The 22,578-nt window shown below is 41.5% G+C and overlaps 1 protein-coding gene across 5 annotated transcripts in view; it reads left to right on the forward strand.

The window, feature by feature from the left end:
* The window catches only part of LOC117748823 (protein shisa-6-like), a 67,159-nt gene that overhangs the window by 21,409 nt on the left and 23,172 nt on the right, over positions 1-22,578 (forward strand). The window contains exon 4 of one of the 5 annotated variants that reach the window (XM_034558913.1): positions 18,105-18,143. The exons of the other annotated variants lie outside the window; for them this stretch is intronic. Within the exon in view, the coding sequence (XP_034414804.1) occupies positions 18,105-18,143 (39 nt within the window). The remainder of the gene's footprint in view (positions 1-18,104; positions 18,144-22,578) is intronic. 5 annotated transcript variants of the gene reach the window in all.

Raw genomic sequence — 22,578 nt, forward strand, 5'->3', positions numbered from 1 at the left:
TAGCAGCATGCTGCCGCTTCTGACAGATATGAGCTTTTCAAACCTCTTCCCAACTGAGTGGGGGAGTTTTATGTGTCTTAATTACCTCACATTTGGCACAGTGCACTGCAGAACTAGCAGGAGCTGCGGGGAGTTAGGAACTCAGCTGAGACACTCAGACAGCGGTTGGTGACAGAAGCCAGGGGAGGATGCAGTGGAGAAAAGGCTCACAGCTAGCATGCCTGGGATGACAGGAGTGGTGGTGGAGGGGGTCCAGAGATCCCCAAGGAGGAGCAGAAGAAAGAGGAAGAGCTAGCTCAAGGGAGAATTCCCCTCAGGCACATATGGCAGAATTGAAACATCCATACGCTGGCATAAAACAGAAGATATTCAGTGTGGAGATGCTCTCAGTCACTCGCTCCCTTTTTTTCTTCTTTGGAGATATTGTGAACTGGCTGCTCTGGTTTATTTTGACACACAACTCCAACCCCTCCAGGAATGCTGACAGTAGGAGAAGCAAAACAGGGATGTCTCAGAAGCTCTAGACTGGGACTGCAATTTCTTCAGTGGTCAGTGTTCAGATGGAGCTATTGAACATAGGCTACTATTGCACTATATTTATATCCAAGCTTCACTGAACTGCCATTAGCAGCAATAGCTCTGAACACCATCATGCTTTATACATTCTTACTCTGCTTTAACATGGCTGCAGGATCACATCCACTGTCAACAGTACACCAATCAGCCAGAATTAAAAAGATCCTGTCAGCTGGTGTTCAGAAACGAGTAAAGAGTTAGTTGATAGTGGAAAAGCACAAAAAGACCCTGCAGAGAGAATTGAATCCTGCAGGTGCGGGCAATGGACCGCAAAGGCTGACAGCTAAGCACCCAAGGTGTTAGTGTAAGAACTGTTTCTGTGTCCATGCTACAGCACTCCACTACCCAAACCCATGTTTGCTTTCTCAGTCTTTTAATTATAATTGTCAGCTGATTGTGGTCAAACAATGCCTGGAGATAGCAGCAACATGACACTGATGTGAGATGTTGTGATGCTGCAAAACTTAGTTGTCCACATAAACAACTGGACTGGTGGTGGACGTAAAGGAGCCTTTTCAGTCATCTCTGCTCAGTGTCATTTAAAGGCTCTTTCAGTTCTCCTGATAATGAGGCTCTATGTTGTAGCCCACCGTGTATAGTTTCTGTCCATTTTAAGCCACACAGTTCCTCCATTTCAATTTGGCTCCCTTCACTAAACTGCCTCTATTCCCTTGATGCGACATTGATTTGTCTACTCAGAGCATTGTATGTGCCAGCCTGACCAGCACCATCAGTATTGCATCAGGTTCAGTCTAAATAGCTCAGAACTTGTTTGCAGTCCATCCAGGGAGAGGCAATACAAATCTTGCCTGTCTTTATACCTTGCCCCTGCTTCCTACATCCAGCCCCTGGCCTCGGCCTGGCCTCCTTCCCAATGGCCCTGCCTCCTTCTCTGTGCCTCCTGCCTCAGGCCTGGCCTCATTGGTCTGGCCTCTTTCTCGATGCCTTATGCCTGGTGGGCCGGTCTCCTGCCTCCGTGGCCCTGCCTCCTGCCATGGTCCTGCTGAGGCTCCTCCTCTCTACCTCCTTCTGTTACATGGATTTTGGAAATCTGGATTATGGTCCATGCCTACTACTCATTATTCATAATTTCTGTCATATTCATTGAATTGAAATTTGTGATTTGGGGCTATACAAAATAAACTAAATTCAATTGAATTCAATACCATTGACGAGGACAGTCACTTGGCAACTGATCTCACCTTATAGCTCTATTTTGTACACCATGGAACAGAAGAAATCAGATTCTTTCATTTTGTGCCAAAAGGTGAGGAAATGCTACTCTTGGGTTGTGCAAAAAGTGAATTTTGCATTATTAATCACCTAAAACATTAATTAGTAATCCCCGGTAATTAGTGTTTGGTCCTTTCATCATCCGGAATCCGCTGCTCCGAGAAAATTAAATGTTTACAAAAGAGCGAGTCAATATTTGCTCACCAGAAGTTAAATTGAATTATCTCAAGAATTACCTCCGAGCACTCCGACCCACGTGAGCAGCGTATGGAGTTGATGCCGTCCAGCTCTGTCATCTGGAATACAATTGGACCAGATTTTGTCCCGAACTCCACCTGACTTTTCATTGTTCTCCTCCATCTCTCTCTTGATCATAGTGGTTTATCTGGCAGACACAGCAATCTAGGGAAGCATGACGATATTAAATTATACCAGGAGGAATTAGCCTTGCACCGGCCACCATGCCCTCTGGGAAAAAGAGTAAAAGATGGAAAGTGTTTATAGACGATGATATCTACAGTGCTGGCAGCTCATTGATTTCAAGCCTTTTAACTAGCTCATTAGCCTTTTAGCTATTACTGACTCTGCACACCCTGGTGGCTCTATAGTGTGCTGATGTTAAACTATCCTGCTTTTAATGAATGGCTTGAAAAGATCATCTGATAACCCACAGTGTGTATTGTTGTGACACAGAGTGGAATTTGATAGGGATTAATGCACACGGGTCACATGACAAACTTCATGTCTAAATGGGTTGTTTTTGTTGGGCCAACAGAGCAAAGGGACCGACCAAGGGCACGGCCTTTTTCTGGAATGTTAAGCTGTCTAACAATCTTGTCCAATGCAATAACCACAGGCTGCCATCTAATTGATGACATGTCATTTTCCCATTAACTTAAAAGAAGTAACTCTTCTCAATTTGATAGGCCACACATTTGCATGGCAAAATATATATAATATTTATTTAAAAAAAAAAAGGTCTTATGTAAGTGTTCTTTGAAGTAACTCCCCCTAATCATTTAACAGGGCATCACTATTGTACTCTAATTTGTTCTAATTCAATTAGACTATTCTATTTGACTGGAGCAGATGTGCAGAGAAAACTCAAAGATGGAAAAAAAAAAATCTGGTATTATTTATTACTCTCTTATTTACACTAAAAAACTCAAAATATAATCTGCCTCATCATGACTATGTGGGTGTGATTGTATCAGATTTGACCAAACAACCCTTCAACGTCACATGATTGAAGGTAAGGCGCTGTTACCTTTAAGAAGTATAACACTAAACATTGGAAAACAGCTGGTCACTCAGTGAGGTAGCAGAAGCCCTATGAATGAACTAGTTTAGGATAAGGTTACATGGGTTGCATGCACATTAATCGCTACAGTATATTGTATGTATGAAATGTCATTCGCTTCGACTGGCTCTCTTGAAAAAGTGACAGCCCCAGTAGCATACATCTCTCACACAGGCTGGTGTCAGCAGACGTTACCTCCGTTAAAGGGTGAAGCGAGCACTCTCGTGCAGAGGCTAGTCAAGGTCAGCACAGACATATTCCTCCCAAAAATGCCTTTGACAGGAGGACAGAATGTGAGTGATATTTCCAAAAGTCCTGCAGCCTCTTTCATAAATAGCACGGCTGCTGTCTGTCCTTCACGACTTCCTTCCCCTGATAGACTGATTGATAGTGATGTGCATAATCCATTATTTTGTCCCATGGATTGAGCCCAGCAATCAAAGATCAGTGTTGTGGCAGAGGTAACCGGACCCTCCTATGAGACGGCTCTTTCGTACAAGCCCAAGCAAAGGTGTCAGCCGCCGGCCTACTAATCACCCTGTGCTGTGAGTAATGGCTATGAAAGCAATCACAGGGGAAATGCATCATCTCTACAGACCCTAGATCTATCAACCTGACTCGCTCTCATTTGACTGAAACGCATGCCAACGTGAAATATGACACTTTGTCAAAGGCAAGAGCTGCAGAATGTAATAATTAAACACACCCATAAAGGCCTATTGTATTTCATCCATTGACACGTACGTGTTGCACATTTCTAAAGATGTTTCCCTGGGGAAACATGTCATGCTTGGCTCCAGTCCATAATTACAATGCTTCACCAGTTTATACAGAATTACAATGTAGGCCTACTAACAGTCATTTTCCACTTCAGTCATCTTTCAATTTGTTTCCCCACATGATATCAACAGAGCAATGGTGGGAAAAAAAGAAATGCCTCACTTGCCACCATCAAAAAACTATTTGTCGGAGAGTTTGATGTGTTTCGCCCAAACAAAAGCCACAAGCGGGCGTTCTTCACTCACCCATCCTTTTGACAGTTTGCATTATGAAGGGGAGCAGGTCAGATTCCATGGTTTGCTTTACAAATCTGTGAGATTTGAAGGCGTTTGTGTTGCAGTTTTGTAATTTCACACAGTAGGGAATGTTTCCTCTCCAACCACAGGAGTCTTGCAATCTGAAGACTGCCTCCTCCTGCCCTGTTCATCAAAGTGCCTCTCCATTATGCTGCATGTTGGTAATCTCAACATGTCCCCAAACATATTTGTGCAAGGAGCCCGAAATGTGCAAGTTTGGGAGTAAACTGAAACTGGACAATAAGTGAAAAACTTGTACAGGACACAAACAAGCTTTCTTTTAACAAGCACAAATGTCCCAATTTAGCGAAGCAAAATGACCAACAATGTCAAACGGGGTCCTTCAACCCATACCAAATTCAGATGATGATTTATGTTTTTGTACATCTAACGAATGCAATGTTTGTCACTTTGAAACAAATTGCTACAGCATCTCTGGAAATTAATTCTATAGATTTTCCTCTCTGCTCATTCTGGTTTTCTATCAGCGAAGTTATTACTTAATTAGATTGGAGGAAGGCTCTGTCAGATGTCCGCCTGCCTTACCTCTGTTGCTCACATAGAATACTGATTGCTCGGCAGATGCTTCAGCCAATTACATGTCATCAAATCTGAAATAATACATGAATACATTTCCATAAAACCTGTTTTTACCTCTATTCCTTTGTTGCTATGGGGGAAGTCACTGTTTTGCAAGGTTAGATGGAATTTAAATCTTCAAGTTTCACAGCTCATTATGACGTTGTCATGCTCATGATGTGCTGACAGTGTGCAGATTATTTTTGGAACAGAGTGCTCTATAAGAACAGAAAGTGTACTAAATGATCATCCACAACACTGTTTGTGATTACTGAATTAAAAAAAAAAACTGTAAAAAGTAATCGCTCCTCTTTCCAAGTTTTCATGTCAGGGTCAAGCTCTGGTCAAAAGGCTCAGTTCTCCCACAAAATGTAACATATCATGTAATGTCTGTGTCTGACCTTCATGATGAGACAAAACTATGGTTAGGGTTGGCCTAGGTTTGGGTTTAATATGAATTGGTTAGATTTCGGGAAACATTTGTTAAGGTATTTTTGTCATCATGGTTGAAATAATAACAGTTTAGTTTAGGTTAAGGAACAATTGTGTTGTGGTTTTCGTCTCGTGGAAGTAGTGATTCCTACGGCCGCTAGTGGGCTTTGCCACTTGAACGTAAACATTTGTTTTTGTGGGGTATCTGCTGAAATGATTGATGTTTTTTCTTGAGAGGACAATCTTGAGTTGCCATAGGTTTCTTGGTGTCCTCCCACACTAGTCTTCATGCACACCCACTGTGTTTGAAGGACATCCTGTAGATTTACAGCGGTGCCAAACACTTTCCATTTCTTAACAATTCACTTAACTGGACGAGGGATGTTCTGTACCTTGGAGATGTTCTGAAATCCATTCAATGACTTTTCCATCATTTTTAAATACAGCCCTATTTACAGTCAATATACTCAACACAGGTGTTAATAATGATGTGACTTCTAAAACAAATAGAGGTGATTCTTCTAAAGGGATTGCATATGCACACATGCATCTTGTGTTTTAAATTGGCAATTCATTACATTAATGCAGTGATCTGTTTTTACACCTTTTTTTGGGTTGAAAATGTCAAATGAGAGTCTACAGCCATGTTTGCAGCTCTATGAGGCTACTGAGGCACAGCTATGCTTTGTGCTAATAACATCAATATGATCACTTTTTCAAATAGCCAATGCGTACACGTATGTTGAGCAGGTATAACGTTTACCATGCTCACCCTCTTAGTTACCTACCCTCTGTTAACGTGCTGGATTTTGATAATTAGCATTAAGCTAAAGTACTACAACTTTAGTTTTTTCACCTGATGGTAACGTAGATGAAGATTCAGGGGATCACTAAAGTGTTTAGGATTCATCATCCCGGATATCTATGCAAAAACAGATCAATCCAGATCAAAGTGGTGTATGAAACATGAAAACTTCCGAAGCGGGTTAGTACTTATTATTGGCATATTATATGATATAGATTGTTCAATAGCAAAAAGAGAAAGGCATCTACTTCTCTGTGGGATTCAATCATGATGAAATATTAACTTGCCGATAATATGGTGTCATAAACCTGATCCCAAGTTACCCGACCCAACTAGCCCCTCTGGTTCGATCTGGCCGGCTAAATGAATCACAATTGCTGTGATCATGACTATTCATCACTATTCTCAGCAGGAAGTCTGTAGCCTGTGGCTGCTCACTAAATCTCAATGACTTCATTAACTCATTACCATGAGTCACTGCGTGCACTGTCAACAGCAATTAAAACGCAACAGAAAGGAGCGGTGTCCTTGTTCTGCTTGCGAAACTGATAGGCTTTCCTAGATTAAACAGGATGATTGACATATCAATAGGCACCGATGTGGATTAAATGGACTCAATCAATATTCAGATTTGTCTGACTCGCGACTGAAACAAATTGTGCGCATCTTGTCAAGTGTTGTCGGCTTGTGTGCTTCAGGCTGTGCAGCATGCTGCCGTTAAAGCAGGATATCCTGTCTGTCACATCCAGAAATATGAGGTGCCTCTGAAGATTTTATTAGAATTGTTAAGCTCCAAAATAATTCACTTTTTGATATATGATATGTCCTCAACGGTTTCTACTTCTAAACCGTCTACCTGTCTCTTGGACCCCATCCCAACGAGGCTGCTTAAAGACGTGTTGCCTTTAATTGGCACCTCTCTGCTGGATATTGTTAATGTGTCTTTGCTAACAGGCCATGTACCACATTCCTTCAAAGTAGCTGTAATTAAACCTCTCCTGAAAAAGCCCACTCTTAATCCAGAGGTGTTGGCTAACTACAGACCGATCTCTAACCTTCCCTTCCTCTCTAAGATCCTTGAGAAAGTAGTCGCAAATCAGTTGTGTGACTTTCTACATCAGAATAGTTTATTTGAGGAGTTTCAGTCAAGATTTAGAAAACACCACAGCACAGAGACAGCACTGGTGAAAATTACAAATGACCTCCTAATTGCATCAGATAAAGGACTCATCTCTGTACTGGTCTTGTTAGACCTTAGTGCTGCGTTCGACACCATTGATCATGACATCCTATTACAGAGATTGGATCAGTCGATTGGCATTTCAGGTACCGCACTAAGTTGGTTTAAATCCTATTTATCAGATCGATCTCAATTTGTATTTGTAAACGATGAAGCCTCAATGACCACCAACATTAATCACGGAGTTCCACAAGGTTCTGTGCTTGGACCAATTTTATTTACCTTATATATGCTTCCTTTGGGCAAAATTATCAGGAAACACTGCATAAACTTTCATTGCTATGCAGCTGATACTCAATTATATCTATCGATCAAACCAGAGGAGACCAACCAGCTCCCTAAAATTCAAGAATGTCTTAAAGACATAAAAACATGGATGACCTGCAACTTCCTGATGTTAAACTCAGACAAAACTGAAGTTATTTTACTGGCCCTGAACACCTCAGAGATCAATTATCTGGTGATGTGGTTTCTGTAGATGGCATTGCCCTGGCATTCAACACCACTGTAAAGAATCTCTAGTTATCTTTGATCAGGACTTGTCCTTTAACTCCCACGTTAAGCAAATCTCAAGGACTGCATTTTTTCATCTACGTAACATTTAAAAAATCAGGCACATCTTGTCTCAAAAAGATGCAGAAAAGCTGGTTCACGTGTTTGTTACTTCCAGACTAGATTACTGCAACTCCTTATTATCAGGCTGCTCTAATAAGTATCTTAAGTCCCTCCAGTTGATCCAGAATGTTGCAGCTCGTGTACTCACAAAAACTAAGAAAAGAGATCACATGACTCCTGTGTTAGCTGCTCTGCACTGGCTCCCTGTAAAATCAAGAATCACATTTGAAATTCTTCTCCTCACCTACAAAGCCTTGATTGGTGATGCACCATCATATCTTAAGGAGCTTGTAGTACCATATTGCCCCACTAGAGAGCTGCGCTCACTAAATGCGGGGCTACTTGTGGTTCCTAGAGTCCTAAAAAGTAGGATGGGAGCCAGAGCCTTCAGTAATCAAGCTCCTCTTTTATGGAACCAGCTTCCACTTTCAGTCCGGGAGGCAGACACAGTCACCTCATTTAAGAGTAGACTTAAGACTTTCCTGTTTGATAGTGCTTATAGTTAGGGCTGAATCAGGTTTGCCCTGTTCCAGCCCCTTGATATGCTGCTAAAGGCTTATAGGCTGCTGGGGGATGTTTTAGGATACACTGAGCACCTATCTCCTCTTCTCTCTCTCCTTATGGATGAATTTACATCTCTCCATTGCACCTTATTAACTCTGCTTCCTCCCCGGAGTCGCTGTGACTTCACGTCTCATAGGGTCCATTGGACCTGGAGGTGTCTGATGCCTGGTGAGCCGGCCTCCCGTGTTGGCCCTGCTGATGCGCCCCGCCCCACCCCCCCTCCTCTCTACCTCCTTCTGTTTCATGGATTGGAGTTCCATTCATACATTTTCATATTCATGTAATGTGTTTATGTAACTCTGTAATGCTGTTCATTCTGTACACATGACATCTATTGCATCTGTCCATCCGGGGAGAGGGATCCCCCTCTGTTGCTCTCCTGAAGGTTTCTTCCCTTTTTTCCCTGTGAAAGGTTATTTTTGGGGAGTTTTTCCTGATCCGATGTGAGGTCCTGGGACAGGGATGTCGTATGTGTTCAGATTGTAAAGCCCTCTTAGGCAAATTTGTAATTTGTGATATTGGGCTATACAAAATAAACTGAATTGAATTGAATTGATAATTGAAAAATTACCCAAAGTTAATCCAAGTGGTAGTCGGTGAAAAAGATCCTAGAGGGTGTGAAAGGTCACCAAGAGTTCCCCACAGTACAATGCTGGTTAATATTCACCCAACCTTTTGTCTTTTTATTCCTTATTCAACCAGGAGGCTAGAGGTGACAGAAATGTTTCAATGAATATGTCAGGGCTTTAATTCAACTCTCTCCTCTGTCTTTTGTAGAAAAAATTCTATTCATGAAGCCAATCCTCTATAGTCATGACACTGCATACTTATGTTTCTTTTGTAAAACTCCAGCAAAATGGTAATTAAATTGCAACTGTGGGCTTCTGTCCCCTATGCAGACTTAAGATGCCTTTATCTTAAATAAATGACTGGCAGTTGATTATGAAAAACCCAACAATTTTTCTCTTTTTTTCTCCTGTATGAAGGCAGTCCACCCACACCTTCTGCTTTTGTGCACACTATTGTTATGGCACCATTGTTAATGAGTTTAGAATTAACTGGCTGTAATGACTGGAGACTGGAGCCCCTGCTGAGCCTGATTGTGCTGTTGAATGGGGAGCTGGCGGAGTAATGTATGGCTGGATGTGCACAAAAAATACAAGCGCTGGCAGAACTGGGAGAGTGGTTTTCAGGGACAGTCATGCCTCAATAATAATAATAATAATAATACATTTTATTTGGAGGCGCCTTTCAAGTCACCCAAGGTCACCTTACAATAAAATAATACAGGGTGATACATGAATAATACAGATGCGCTCGTGAGAGTCGAACATAGCGCAATCCAAAGCAGCCGACCAAAACCCCACATGATGTGAGATCGGAAGTGACGCAATCCAACGGTAGATGGTCCAGGTGATAATGGTGAAGCCACAGAGCCAGTGCAGCTGGGGCAGAGGAGTGGAGCGTGCCAGTAGTAGCTTCGCTGGAGACGGGGAAACCAGTTGGATGGCGTCGGAGATTAGCAGCAGGCCAGCCAGTCGGCAGTTGGACACTGGTGTGTATGGGTATAGAGGCGGCGTCCTCCGCGTTGACAGCAGTCCGCGGGCGCAGGTGAGTGTCCAGGAGAGCTGGCAGGGTGACAGCGGACCGGTCCGAACGGGTGTGCTTCGTGGGGCACACCAGAGCAGGCTGTCCAGCCACAGAGCACGGAGATGAGCCACAGGAGCCCCACACAGGTGAGCCCTGCACCGGCGATGCCAGCCTCTGGCTAACGAGTGGCGAGGCACCAGACAGGCAGAGACCGTCCAACTGCAGCAGACCTGTCGCCATCACTGCATCACTGCAGCGGCAGTTATAAAGTTGTCCAGGATTGTCCAGGCGGCAGCGGTGGAGAGCATCCAGCGTGGAGTCGGCTAGCCCGTTGGCTGCCGCCGGCCAGCAAGAGAATGTCGGCTAGCCAGCAAGAGACCGTCGGCTAGCCAGCAAGAGACCGTCGGCTAGCCAGCAAGAGACTGTCGGTCAGCCAGCAAGAGACTGTCGGCCAGCCAGCAAGAGACTGTCGGCCAGCCAGCAAGAGACCGTCGGCCAGCCAGCAAGAGACCGTCGGCTAGCCAGCAAGAGACCGTCGGCTAGCCAGCAAGAGACCGTCGGCCAGCCAGCAAGAGACCGTCGGCTAGCCAGCAAGAGACTGTCGGCCAGCCAGCAATTATAGGACAACGGGGACAAATCAATGGTTGTTGCTGCTGTACAACATGTCATCAGGTGTCGTCCTGTGGCCATTCATCTACTCTGGGAGATTGTTTTTAGTGTGATTTTTTATATCAAGCAGACATCAGCTGGGAAAGCTGTGGCCTCAGTCAGCTGGGGGCATTAGACTCTGTCCAAACTAATCCATGTGACATTTACAAGTCATTAAAACATTGAAGATATGGATACATTCATTAAAGAGTTGACTGATATTTATGTTGGTGTCGTATTGGCCAGTAACCCATTTAGTGCTGTAAGGTAGTTAAGACTATATCCACACATGTGGGACAGAAACAACCAACATGCCCAATTGAACCCAGACTGCTCTCCCCTAAACCATGTTCTAATACAAACAAATAAACACTACATTTAATGGTTATCCTAACATATCTTCCATCAGGCAGATACCGCAGGTCCTTTCTCCCCGCTGCTGTCAGGCTGCACAACAAGCTGAGCTGAGCTCCCAGTAGGCCACAAACACTTGAACACTTTGGACTTCGCACTGAACAGCACTTTAGCCCAGTTGCCCAGTTGTGCAATACTAATACGTTTAAGTACTTTTTTAATTTTTTAAAAATTTATTTTATCCACTTTATTCTATTTCTACTCCGTCTGTATATATAATATTCTTCTTGTTTTTTACTCTTTTATCTTAATTCTGTTATTATACTACTTGTTTTTTACTTATTACTGTGAGCAATGCTGCTGTAATCCTGTAATTTCCCCACTGAGGGACTAATAAAGGATTATCTTATCTTATCTTATCTTATCAGATGACTGAAGCAGCATGCAATGGTGGATTGCAACTCTTTAACGTTACCCGTTAACCAGGTGAACAGTAACTCCTGCGCTACACACTATTTTATCATGTCAGTCATCGGACAAAATATTGTGACATTTAAAATGAGTGTTGTGTCTTTATTTTAACCTCCATACAGCCCCTCAAAAGGCTTATGTTTGAAAATAGCTTAGTTTTTCTCCTCCATAGTAAAAAAAACTGCCGGCATTTTAAGATGTACCACTTTGTAGAGCGTTTCTTATGAAGCTCCATGTTCAGTGAGAAAAACAACACCTTAGGGCTGCCAACGGAAATGATAACACCTGGCCCAGCGTTCAGAGCGTTCCTATGACCACAGTAGTAAACAAACATGGCGTCTGCAGAGGAACATGTAGACCTACTGTTGTATTACTATATTACTGCACATGGGTAATGGGATGTGTGTCTGAACGTAGACCCGTGTTTCAGCTATGCTCCCATAGCGGCGACACTCCACTAAGTAAAGTCACAAGATGGTTTACGAGTTTAATAGGTTTGAAAAAAAAACACTTATTTGCTATAATAGAATTATAATTTCTGATGGTTTACACTGTGGTTGAGGCAAAACAAATATAATGAGTCTGGAACCTTGTAGACCAGCTGTAGAATCAAACAACGAAGGGATATGTATCTACCAATATAGATAATCAATGATCATCATAGTTATATTTGCTCAGTTTTTTTTTTGCTGATCCGATCTGTGATCTGATTAATGACACCGATTGGTGATATGATCCAAACCATTTGTTTTCTTTTCCGTTGTGGGTGTGGTGGTTGAGCAATTAAATTACTAATGTAGCTTACTAGTGCAACTTATTATACAATATACATTTCAAATGAAATGGCGCTACACCACTGAAAAATGCTTTAGGGTTGAAGCAAAGGTCACCATTGCCCATTCAGAACACCCACAAGAAAGGAGAGCTGAACAGTGCTTGGCAGCATTAAGTTCACTGTAGTAGACTAGCTGGATTTTTGGGGCATTCTCTGTGTGCCTTCTTCTTCTCTTCTTCTCTTCCTGTCTGTCCTGCAGCATTATTCTCCATAATGAGCTTCTGGACAGGAGAAGAGATATGATTCTGGGAATTAAAACAGCATTTTCTACTTTTTCTTGGTAAGTAATCAAGTTGAAAGAGATTTGATAGGATGACGTAATCACTAAAACAAGAAACAAAAAAGTGGTCAGAAAAATCAGTTTCTGCAGGTTTAAAATGTATATGCAGTGTGAAGCACTGAAATAAAACTCTCCCCTTCTTTATCGAATCTTTACTCTTGTTCTCCCTCTCTTAATCTTTCCCTTGCTCACTCGCGCTGCTCTATCTGAGCTTGGGGGATCGAGAGTTAATGAAGAAAGCTTTTTTCTCTCCCATGCAAGAAGCCAGGTAAACTCCGGCAAATTTGTACTTTGCTTTTGTTAATCACATCTTGATCGGCTTTCATGCTTTACAATCCCAATCCCTGAACCACTTAAGCATACATATTTTACATTTATTTTGAAGCCCCTTAAAATAGTGCTTCAACACATATTAATCTGAACTATTTTCTGCTCCTAGCAGCTCTGGTCTTTTTCTGTGGAAAATTCCCAACAAAATCATCCCCGTTTATTGCTTTTCATTATGCACCATCTTCCTTTACTCATTTACAGGCAAACAAGCAGTAACACAGCCCTCACTCTCATGCACACTCATAAGTGGCCTTGTCTTCGTATACTGCAAATGAGATGCAACATTGTCAAAGAGCCATTTAAGATGCTATCATCTAATATGGAGGCTGACGTGGGCTGGTGCTGGCAGCATGGTTATGTAAGCAGCTTTCTCAGGGACAGATAGCAATCCAACACACCCAGCAGGGGAGCGGTAGTGTGTATATGTGTGTGTGTCAGGTGAAGGGTTTGGGGGGTGAAACACACACTCTGTACGCTACATTATTTTTGCACTCAGTGTTTTGCCACAGGTACAGAGAGAAGCACTTTTGATTTGTTAATATGCTAATGTGCCATGATTAACAAAGACAAGAACGGAGCGTGTCTTCGCTCAGTGAGGTGTTGATTGAAAGAAATCAACAACTGTGGCAGCAGAAGAGAAAGAAATCAACATTTTGGTAATCAAAACTTTGAACTCTTTATTGTAATTAAAAGCCAAAGGGTAAATAATAAGTTCTGATTTTCCAGGTCCATCATAATATAATCCTCATGTCATATCAAGATTGAAAGAGTCATCTACACAGGAAAACTGTGTCCAAACATGTCAAGTACAGCAGGTCAACTCATTGATGACAGTTAAATAGGAATCTTTTGAACCAATAGCCTTTGTTATCTCTTTAAAACATGTTTGTATTTATGAGTCTGTTATAACCCTGTATGATTATCTGATTATCAGCTTGTATTTTATGCATCCCTAAACAACAAACAATATACATTTTAAACCTGCAGAAACTGATTTTTCTGACCACTTTTTTGTTTCTTGTTTTAGTGATTACGTCATCCTATCAACTCTCTTTCAACTTGATTACTTACTACCAAGAAAAATGATTAAAAAATAAGACACAAGCTGTAAGAAACTGGAGGTTTCGTCCTCCTCATATTGTGTAGCAGTTCTGTTAGCAAACAGTTAAGTTTGCTAACAGAAGCTTTGCATGCTACATTGAAAGCTCAGTGTTAGCACATTACAATGATACATTTGTGGCTATGAATTAAAGAGCAGTTTGTTTGAATGTGGTTTCAGCTGCCAGACTCAGGAGTTGAATGCATCGGTACCATTAGCAAACATGGTTGATGAGATATTGCATATGCTACATTATGTTTATATGAAATTCAAGAGTATGTGAGTCATACAAAAGCATTTAGCTTTATTGAGACATGGCAGCAGCCCCTGGAGTCACTTTGCCCACCATGTATCCTATACGTAACAAAAATGCCCATTACTATCAATAAAACTCACATCTAGGATTGTTAGTCTGAGCAAAAATAGATTTACTTTTAGGTGATTTGTAAATTACATCGGCATACTGCTCAATAAAGATCGAGTGGTAGGTTTCACCACAAGAGAGCAAAGTGTTTCCCTCATTCTTTCTGGCTGAATCCTCTTACTTTGGCTTACACATGACATGTTTGCAGCTGACATTTTAGTGGACTACGTCCATATCATTGATTTCAGTAGATAGCCTAGCCAATATGTCAAGGCCTTGTAGAACGAGTTACCAAGGGCTGAAAATCTAAGCAAACATTGTTAAGGGCTGATAGTGGGCATGCTGGCAAGTGAATTTGCCCTGGCAAGGAGGTCTCCTCAGTGCACTGACTCCTCTACACATTTCCACACAAGGTTATCCTATCTCTTCGTAGTGCTGCACCAGAAAGTTGAACTGCCAACTACACTAATGTAATTTGAAGCACAGCCTTAAAAGTATCATCTTTAAAAACGGCATCCAATTCAATTTTTCAATTCAATTCAGTTTATTTTGTATAGCCCAATATCACAAATTACAAATTTGCCTCAGAGGGCTTTACAATCTGTACACATACGACATCCCTGACCTTTGACCTCACATCGGATCAGGAAAAACTCCCCAAAAATAACCTTTAACAGGGAAAAAAGGGAAGAAACCTTCAGGAGAGCAACAGAGGAGGATCCCTCTCCCCGGATGGACAGATGAATAGATGTCATGTGTACAGAATGAACAGCATTTACAAAGTTACATAAACACATTACATGAATATGACAATGTATGAATGGAACTCCAATCCATGAAACAGAAGGAGGTAGAGAGGAGGGGGGGCGGGGCGCATCAGCAGGGCCAACGTGGGAGGCCGGCTCACCAGCATCAGACACCTCCAGGTCCAATGGACCCTATGAGACGTGAAGTCACAAAGACTCCGGGGAGGAAGCAGAGTTAATAAGGTGCAATGGAGAGATGTACATTCATCCATAAGGAGAGAGAGAAGAGGAGATAGGTGCTCAGTGTATCCTAAAACATCCCCCAGCAGCCTATAAGCCTATAGCAGCATATCTAGGGGCTGGACCAGGGCAAACCTGATTCAGCCCCAACTATAAGCACTATCAAACAGGAAAGTCTTAAGTCTATTCTTAAATGAGGTGACTGTGTCTGCCTCCAGGACTGAAAGTGGAAGCTGGTTCCATAAAAGAGGAGCTTGATTACTGAAGGCTCTGGCTCCCATCCCTACTCAGTCAGTTTTAAACCTTTGGATTTGTCTCCTCTCCTTGCATTCAAGAACATTGTGTCCAAATATCTGACTGCTGTGTATTGAGACAATTGTTTTCTTGTCCCGCGCTGAAGGAAATGCAGAATCTTCCTGGGGAACTGTTCAACCGTACAAGTTTCTGTTGACTGAAATACTGCACACATCATACATTTACAGCATAATGTTGAGTCAGAAAAACTACTGCATGGGTATCAAGGTTTCTTGTCTCATTTTAAATAACCATGCGGGGACATTCAGTCCACAAATGGATGAATTTGGTCTTTTGTTGTCTGGCGTATCCAGACCTATCTCCACAGCGCAGTGTCTGGCTCTGGCACACATCGTCACTCTGCTATAGGGGGGAAAGTCTCTGGGTTGTTTGTATTTCTTAACACCAATCACAATCGTCTTGGGCAGCACATGCAGCAACGGTGCAAAGTAGCAGATTGTGTCTGAAATAGCCAGCCAGGCAGGGTTGACCCACAGTCTACATCGGGTGAGTCACACTAGCTCTTTTGCAGCTCATGTAGCAGGATCACTAACAGATGAATTACCTGCCTCAACCAACGCAAAGAAAATGCCACTACTAAAGCTGAGGGTTTATGGCAGCCAAAGATTGGAGAGTTCACTGGGTCCATCAACAGCCACACTACAGGAGGACATCTGCATCGTCCTCACCATCCCCACTCAGCAGGCATACCAAACATAGGAAGCAGGAGATGACAGAGAGTGTCCTCTGGTGGAAACACTATGTCAGCCTCGCATATACATTTCAGATGGATTTATTAAGCTATCGATAAGATTTTGCCTAGAATAACGTTTGAATCTCCAGTAGCCCTGCTACACATGAAATAGAATGTTCATGTCAGTGGTCGTTCCTGTTCCTCGAAGGTGCAATGAGTACAGAATGCACTGCCTCATGAGGTCAAAATGACCATAATAAATCTAAAAGGGGTTTCTATGAATCAATACTGCCAAAGTGTTCTAGAGATAGAATAACAGGTAAACACAATGTGATATTAAATATAATAATAAATGCTCACACAACATACATATAGTGTTAATGCAATATTGTATATTTTAAATTAAAAAAAATTAAGAGAAAACTGAAATAATAATAAAAGAAGAAGACTGGAATATGGACGTATGAACAAGCAAAAAAACCTCACTCCAATATTTATAATATTTATTTATATTCCTAGAATGTTTGCAAAGATTAACTCACATTAGCCATCAGAGACTACTGGTCATACCAGACCAAGTAAGCTTGTAGCAGCAAAACCAATGAACGTATTCAAAAGAGAAGGTGAAATGAGTGTGTTTTGTTGCTTATGAATTCAACTCTTGATTATGTGAAAGCAGATGTGTTATTTCTTCTTGTGAAGGGCATACACTAGCACTTTAATGTACAAAATGTATTGTATATATATGTTTAGATGAGAAGGATTAGCTGAACAGAAAACAGTATGAGCTATAGTGGATAGAATAAAACATTGCGATGTTCATCTGCTCCTACTGATGTTATGTGTAGCATTCTGGTACAGAGATGTGATCTGTTTGCATATAGAAATATGGGGATTTCATGTAAACCTCCGGCTGCTATCAGTACGCCGATGTGGAACAATCTGCAATTCATGCTCATCAGTGTATCTACCGCAGCACTCATACCGCTTATCATGAATGTACTCCAAACTATAAAGGTGTATGTGGCCCCTGGGTTTAAGGTCAAAACTGGTGCGTGTATCGTTCAGACCCAGAGCCGGGGAACGCATCCCTGTAGCTGTGTGTAGCCGAGTGGGAGGCAGTGGCGATGAGAAGCTGATGGTAAATCGATAGTGATGGATCAAAGTGCCGCATGGCTGGAGCCCTGCAGTGTCAGGGTGCGGGGAACAACTTCGTACCCCTCCCTCCTTCTTCTAATTATCCTCTCCTCCTACTCATATTCTCTCAATTCATCTTGAAATTCAAACTCCTCACTTACCCCCACACTTGGAGGCATCGTGTGTGTGTGTGTGTGTGTGTGTGTGTGTGATAAAGAGAGAGAGAGAGGTGATTTGATGCTTTGTGTCATGGTGTCCGGTGGCATCACCAGTAGTTGATGGGAAGATAAAATGTTACACAATCAATATCCGAACACTAAAATTGATCTCTTTTCCAGCAGTCTTCATATGTGTCCACATATCTGTCGCTGTAACATGGGCAATATTGGACTCATAAAAGACACATTATTCATAAAATCAAGCTATTGTCTAATATTTTATTGTCATAATTTCCTATTTTCACAACAATAGACAATTAAATATAATCCTGTCCGTGCTTTTCAGTGCAAATACAATAACTGCTGGTTGCTCTGTGATTGTATGTTTCTGTTTTATTTCAAACAGCACAATCTAATAAATAACCACTTGGTTCTGTTTTCTAGGGGAAAAACATTGGCCGGTCCGTTCCCAGAGTCACCATGGTAGGGATGGCTGTTCTTTGTTAAAGGGTCAAAGTTGCCTCTAACCACTTCTTTATTTCTACATTTTCCTTATGAGCCTGTTGATGATTGATAGTGGTAGTCTAAAGTAATATGTGATCAGTGTTTGGAGGCAGCTTCCACCTGGCCTGTTAATTGTAGTGCAGTGCCTTCCCATTAACCTCTATCTATCTATATACCTAACCTGTGTATTTCCTCCATGCCATGTAGCTCTCTTGTCTGTGTTATGATACATGTGTGCAGTCTATATGCGCTGCTTCTAGGGGTGTAACGGTACACACAAATGACGGTTTAGTAAAAACTATTTTTTAAGGTTTTTGATGAACCTACACTTCACACAATTGGCTCCGCTTGGGTCCGTGAGGGACAGAAATACCCCTCTAAAGCACACTGATTAAAGTGACACACATTACATGTTTAATTCACACAAACACAAAAAGAAATGTAAAAACGACAGCGTGGTTTAACGAAGAGCTGCAATGACAAACGACAGCTGGCAGCTGTTGTCACAATGTCACAATGAGGTTGCAAGTGCTAGGTCGATAAACTGTTGTTTGTCAAGAATGAGTTACACTACGTCACTCTGTTTTTATACCCTCTGTCGAGCGACGCCCAGGTAGAGGACATGTCCTGAATGAATGTAGCTTGTGCTGGTTTTTAGAGCAGGCTCAATGGACTGAATACTGCACATGTAAAGGAATATTTAGCCCTGTAATGGTCTAATGCCATTGCAAATAGTTTAGGCTAGCATGTCACTCAACTTCAGTTCCACACACACAGTTTGGGTCCGATCCAGCTCTCCATGTCTAGTGTTGCTGGGAGAAACGTGGCCTTAAATAAACACTAATTTATGTTATGAGTTTTATATCCAGCGGCTAAGCCAATTGGCATAGTCCAGCTGACAAACACAGTCATAGTTCCCATGTACTCAAACCAAATCAGATGGGCATATACATGAACCGTTGCACCCCTATCTGGTTCTGTTCTAATCAATGATGTGGTGATGTGGGCTCGCCTTTAAGGAGACATGTAAAGAGTTGTACTAGAGTTTTGGATTCAACCAACAATTACATTATATGAGTAGAACTAACTAAAAACTAACCAAACTAGGACATACTGAATGTAAACAAGAAACTATGTACCTCTTGATGTTCGTTGCAGCTGGCCCACATTGTTGTTTTTTTCACCGTGTTGTACCTTAAAACCAAACTGGTCCCATTTCACTCCTCTGTTCTAACCCCTGCCCTTTAAAATATATGTTTTGAACTGTTTCACTAAAGCTTTTTCAGCGTTGCCCACTTTACTGAAATGAATGTCTGAATAACCTCTATGGTGTGCGTGGTCTTCGACTCTGTCCTTCTCAGTGGAGAGGAGGGCTGGTCTATAAAGGCATGGATAAAGGCAGTTTTGATGATGTTACTTCTTCTATTTTAAGAAGACATCAGATAAATCTGTGCTTATCCTTGCTTAAGATATACGGACCCTCCTCTTCCTCCTCTACCTCTTCCTCGTCCTCCGCCTCCTCTCAAAGGAAGTCTGCTTTTCAACAGTCCACAAATGGAGTCGGTTGGTATGTCATTCAACTGTTGAAATAAATGGCTTTTTTATTCCTACGATGTTACATCCCATGTAAATACATACTGTTCCACTGTTTGATTTTCAGGACGGATTATTACCTTTAAAGCCAGCGTCACCTCAGCTTTGTAGTGAGAGAACTGAGTGAAACCAGATGAGCTCTGTAGAAACATCATGAAGCATTACTTCAATAAAATGGATCTGTTATTGCCTTTTCACACACAGGGTCACAATAGACCACGGTGGGTTCACTGTCTATCACACTTCAAAATGAACTGGATATGAAGTCCATCTCAACCTCCGGCCCTTCCTCATCCCTGCTGAGACGATCGTGGCACATTTGTCAAGCTGCAGAGGCAGTGACATGTCAAGTAACTACTTGGCCTTTGGTGTCTTGGGGGTGATTGAGAGTTATGAGATAAAGAGAGATACTTACTACCAATATAGATAGAAACAGTCTGGACTGGGATTTTATTGCACTTGGAAGAACACAGAAGCTTTGCAATCTGCAGCTCTAGTGACTCATTATTGGAGTTATCTATGAATGCATAATGATATCTGAGCAGTTTAGTGTAGCTATTCATTTCAACTAATTCAAAATGTATGTTAATTGGTTCTCACTCATTAGCATACATGAGATGTAGATTAACCGACAAGCACAGACATTTAGCAGCGTACTGTCTGCTGGATGCAGACTTTATGTATACAAATAGTTAAGCAGCATACAAGACTATATAATGAGAGTCCTAACTGAATTTTGTTGTATTCAGTACATGCTTTATAACTTCCTGCAGTCCTACTGAATGCAATACACGATAAGAATTGGGAAACTGGAAAAGTTGCACCACTCAATATTTGTACATGAATGTTTCAATTGGATTTAGGCGCTAGGGAAAAGACTGTGAAACAAAGGACTAATCACAAAAGAATTAGTGCTGGGCAAAGATTAACAAAATTAATCGATTAATCGCATGATTTTTCTGTGATTAACTGCGATTAATCGCATTATGCGCAAAATTCAAGAATGAATTAAAAACTACTGTAATGCACGCTTTTATTTTAAAGTAATGTTATCAGAACAATATAACAGGCACTCTGGGAGCAACAGCAAGTTAACATACAGAATATAAATCTGTTTGAAAAAAAAAATTCTGAACAGGTCTAGCACAAAAAAAAACACAGCTGGAATTTACTGTGCAGACTTTTAGTCTGTAAAGCAGTTACACTAACCCCACCGCCATTTTTGTAGTCCGCTCCGTTTCATACAAATTGACGGTGCTACTTGAGGCTCCTACGCCGGGTTTCGTTGCATTTCTAAGGACGCTCCTCAGACCGACCTTTGTCCTCTGCAGGACTCGGTCTGCAGTCTGCTGCTCTCCACTTGGCCGAGGCTTGTATTCATTGTTCATGTGTTCATTGTTCATGTGTTCATTGTTCATGTGTTCATGGTTCATGTGTTCATTGTTCATTGTGCATGTGTTCATTGTTCATTGTTCATGTGTTCATGGTTCATGTGTGTATTGTTCATGTGTTCATTGTTCATGTATTCATTGTTCATGTGTTCATTGTTCATGTGTTCATTGTTCATTGTTCATGTGTTCATGTGTTCATTGTTCATTGTTCATGTGTTCATGTGTTCATTGTTCATTGTTCATGTGTTCATGATTCATGTGTGTATTGTTCAAGTGTTCATGGTTCATGTGTTTATTGTTCATGTGTTCATTGTTCATGTGTTCATGGTTCATGTGTTTATTGTTCATTGTTCATTGTTCATTGTTCATGTGTTCATTGTTCATTGTTCATGTGTTCATGTGTTCATTGTTCATTGTTCATGTGTTCATGGTTCATGTGTTTATTGTTCATTGTTCATTGTTCATGTGTTCATTGTTCATTGTTCATGTGTTCATGTGTTCATGTGTTCATTGTTCATTGTTCATTGTTCATGTGTTCATGGTTCATGTGTGTATTGTTCATGTGTTCATTGTTCATGTGTTCATGGTTCATGTGTTTATTGTTCATGTGTTCATTGTTCATGTGTTCATGGTTCATGTGTTTATTGTTCATGTGTTCATTGTTCATGTGTTCATGGTTCATGTGTTCATGGTTCATGTGTTTATTGTTCATGTGTTCATGGTACATGTGTTTATTGTTCATGTGTTCATTGTTCATGTGTTCATTGTTCATCTGTTCATGGTTCATGTGTTCATTGTTCATGTGTTCATTGTTCATCTGTTCATGGTTCATGTGTTCATTGTTCATGTGTTCATTGTTCATGTGTTCATGGTGCATGTGTTTATTGTTCATGTGTTCATGTGTTCATTGTTCATGTGTTCATTGTTCATGTGGTCATCGTTCATGTGTTTATTGTTAATTGTTCATGGTTCATGTGTTCATTGTTCATGTGTTCATGTGTTCATTGTTCATGTGTTCATTGTTCATTGTTCATGTGTTCATGTGTTCATTGTTCATTGTGCATGTGTTCATGTGTTCATTGTTCATGTGTTCATGTGTTTATTGTTCATTGTTCATGTGTTCATTGTTCATGTGTTCATTGTTCATGTGTTCATTGTTCCTGCGTTGGTTTATCCACAGTTCTCCCGCACGCCGCAGTAGTCTGACGAAATTTCGCTCCACTGGTTGTTTCAATGCTGCGTGACGCCTTTAAGACGTACTTCATGCTCGTGGTACTTCATGCTCGTAGTACTTCATGCTCGTGGTACTTCATGCTCGTAGTACTTCATGCTCGTGGTACTTCATGCTCGTGGTACTTCATGCTCGTAGTACTTCATGCTCGTGGTACTTCATGCTCGTAGTACTTCATGCTCGTAGGACTTCATGCTCG

This window comes from Cyclopterus lumpus, chromosome 19 (genome assembly GCF_009769545.1).
Source record: "Cyclopterus lumpus isolate fCycLum1 chromosome 19, fCycLum1.pri, whole genome shotgun sequence".
Lineage (NCBI taxonomy): Eukaryota > Metazoa > Chordata > Actinopteri > Perciformes > Cyclopteridae > Cyclopterus > Cyclopterus lumpus.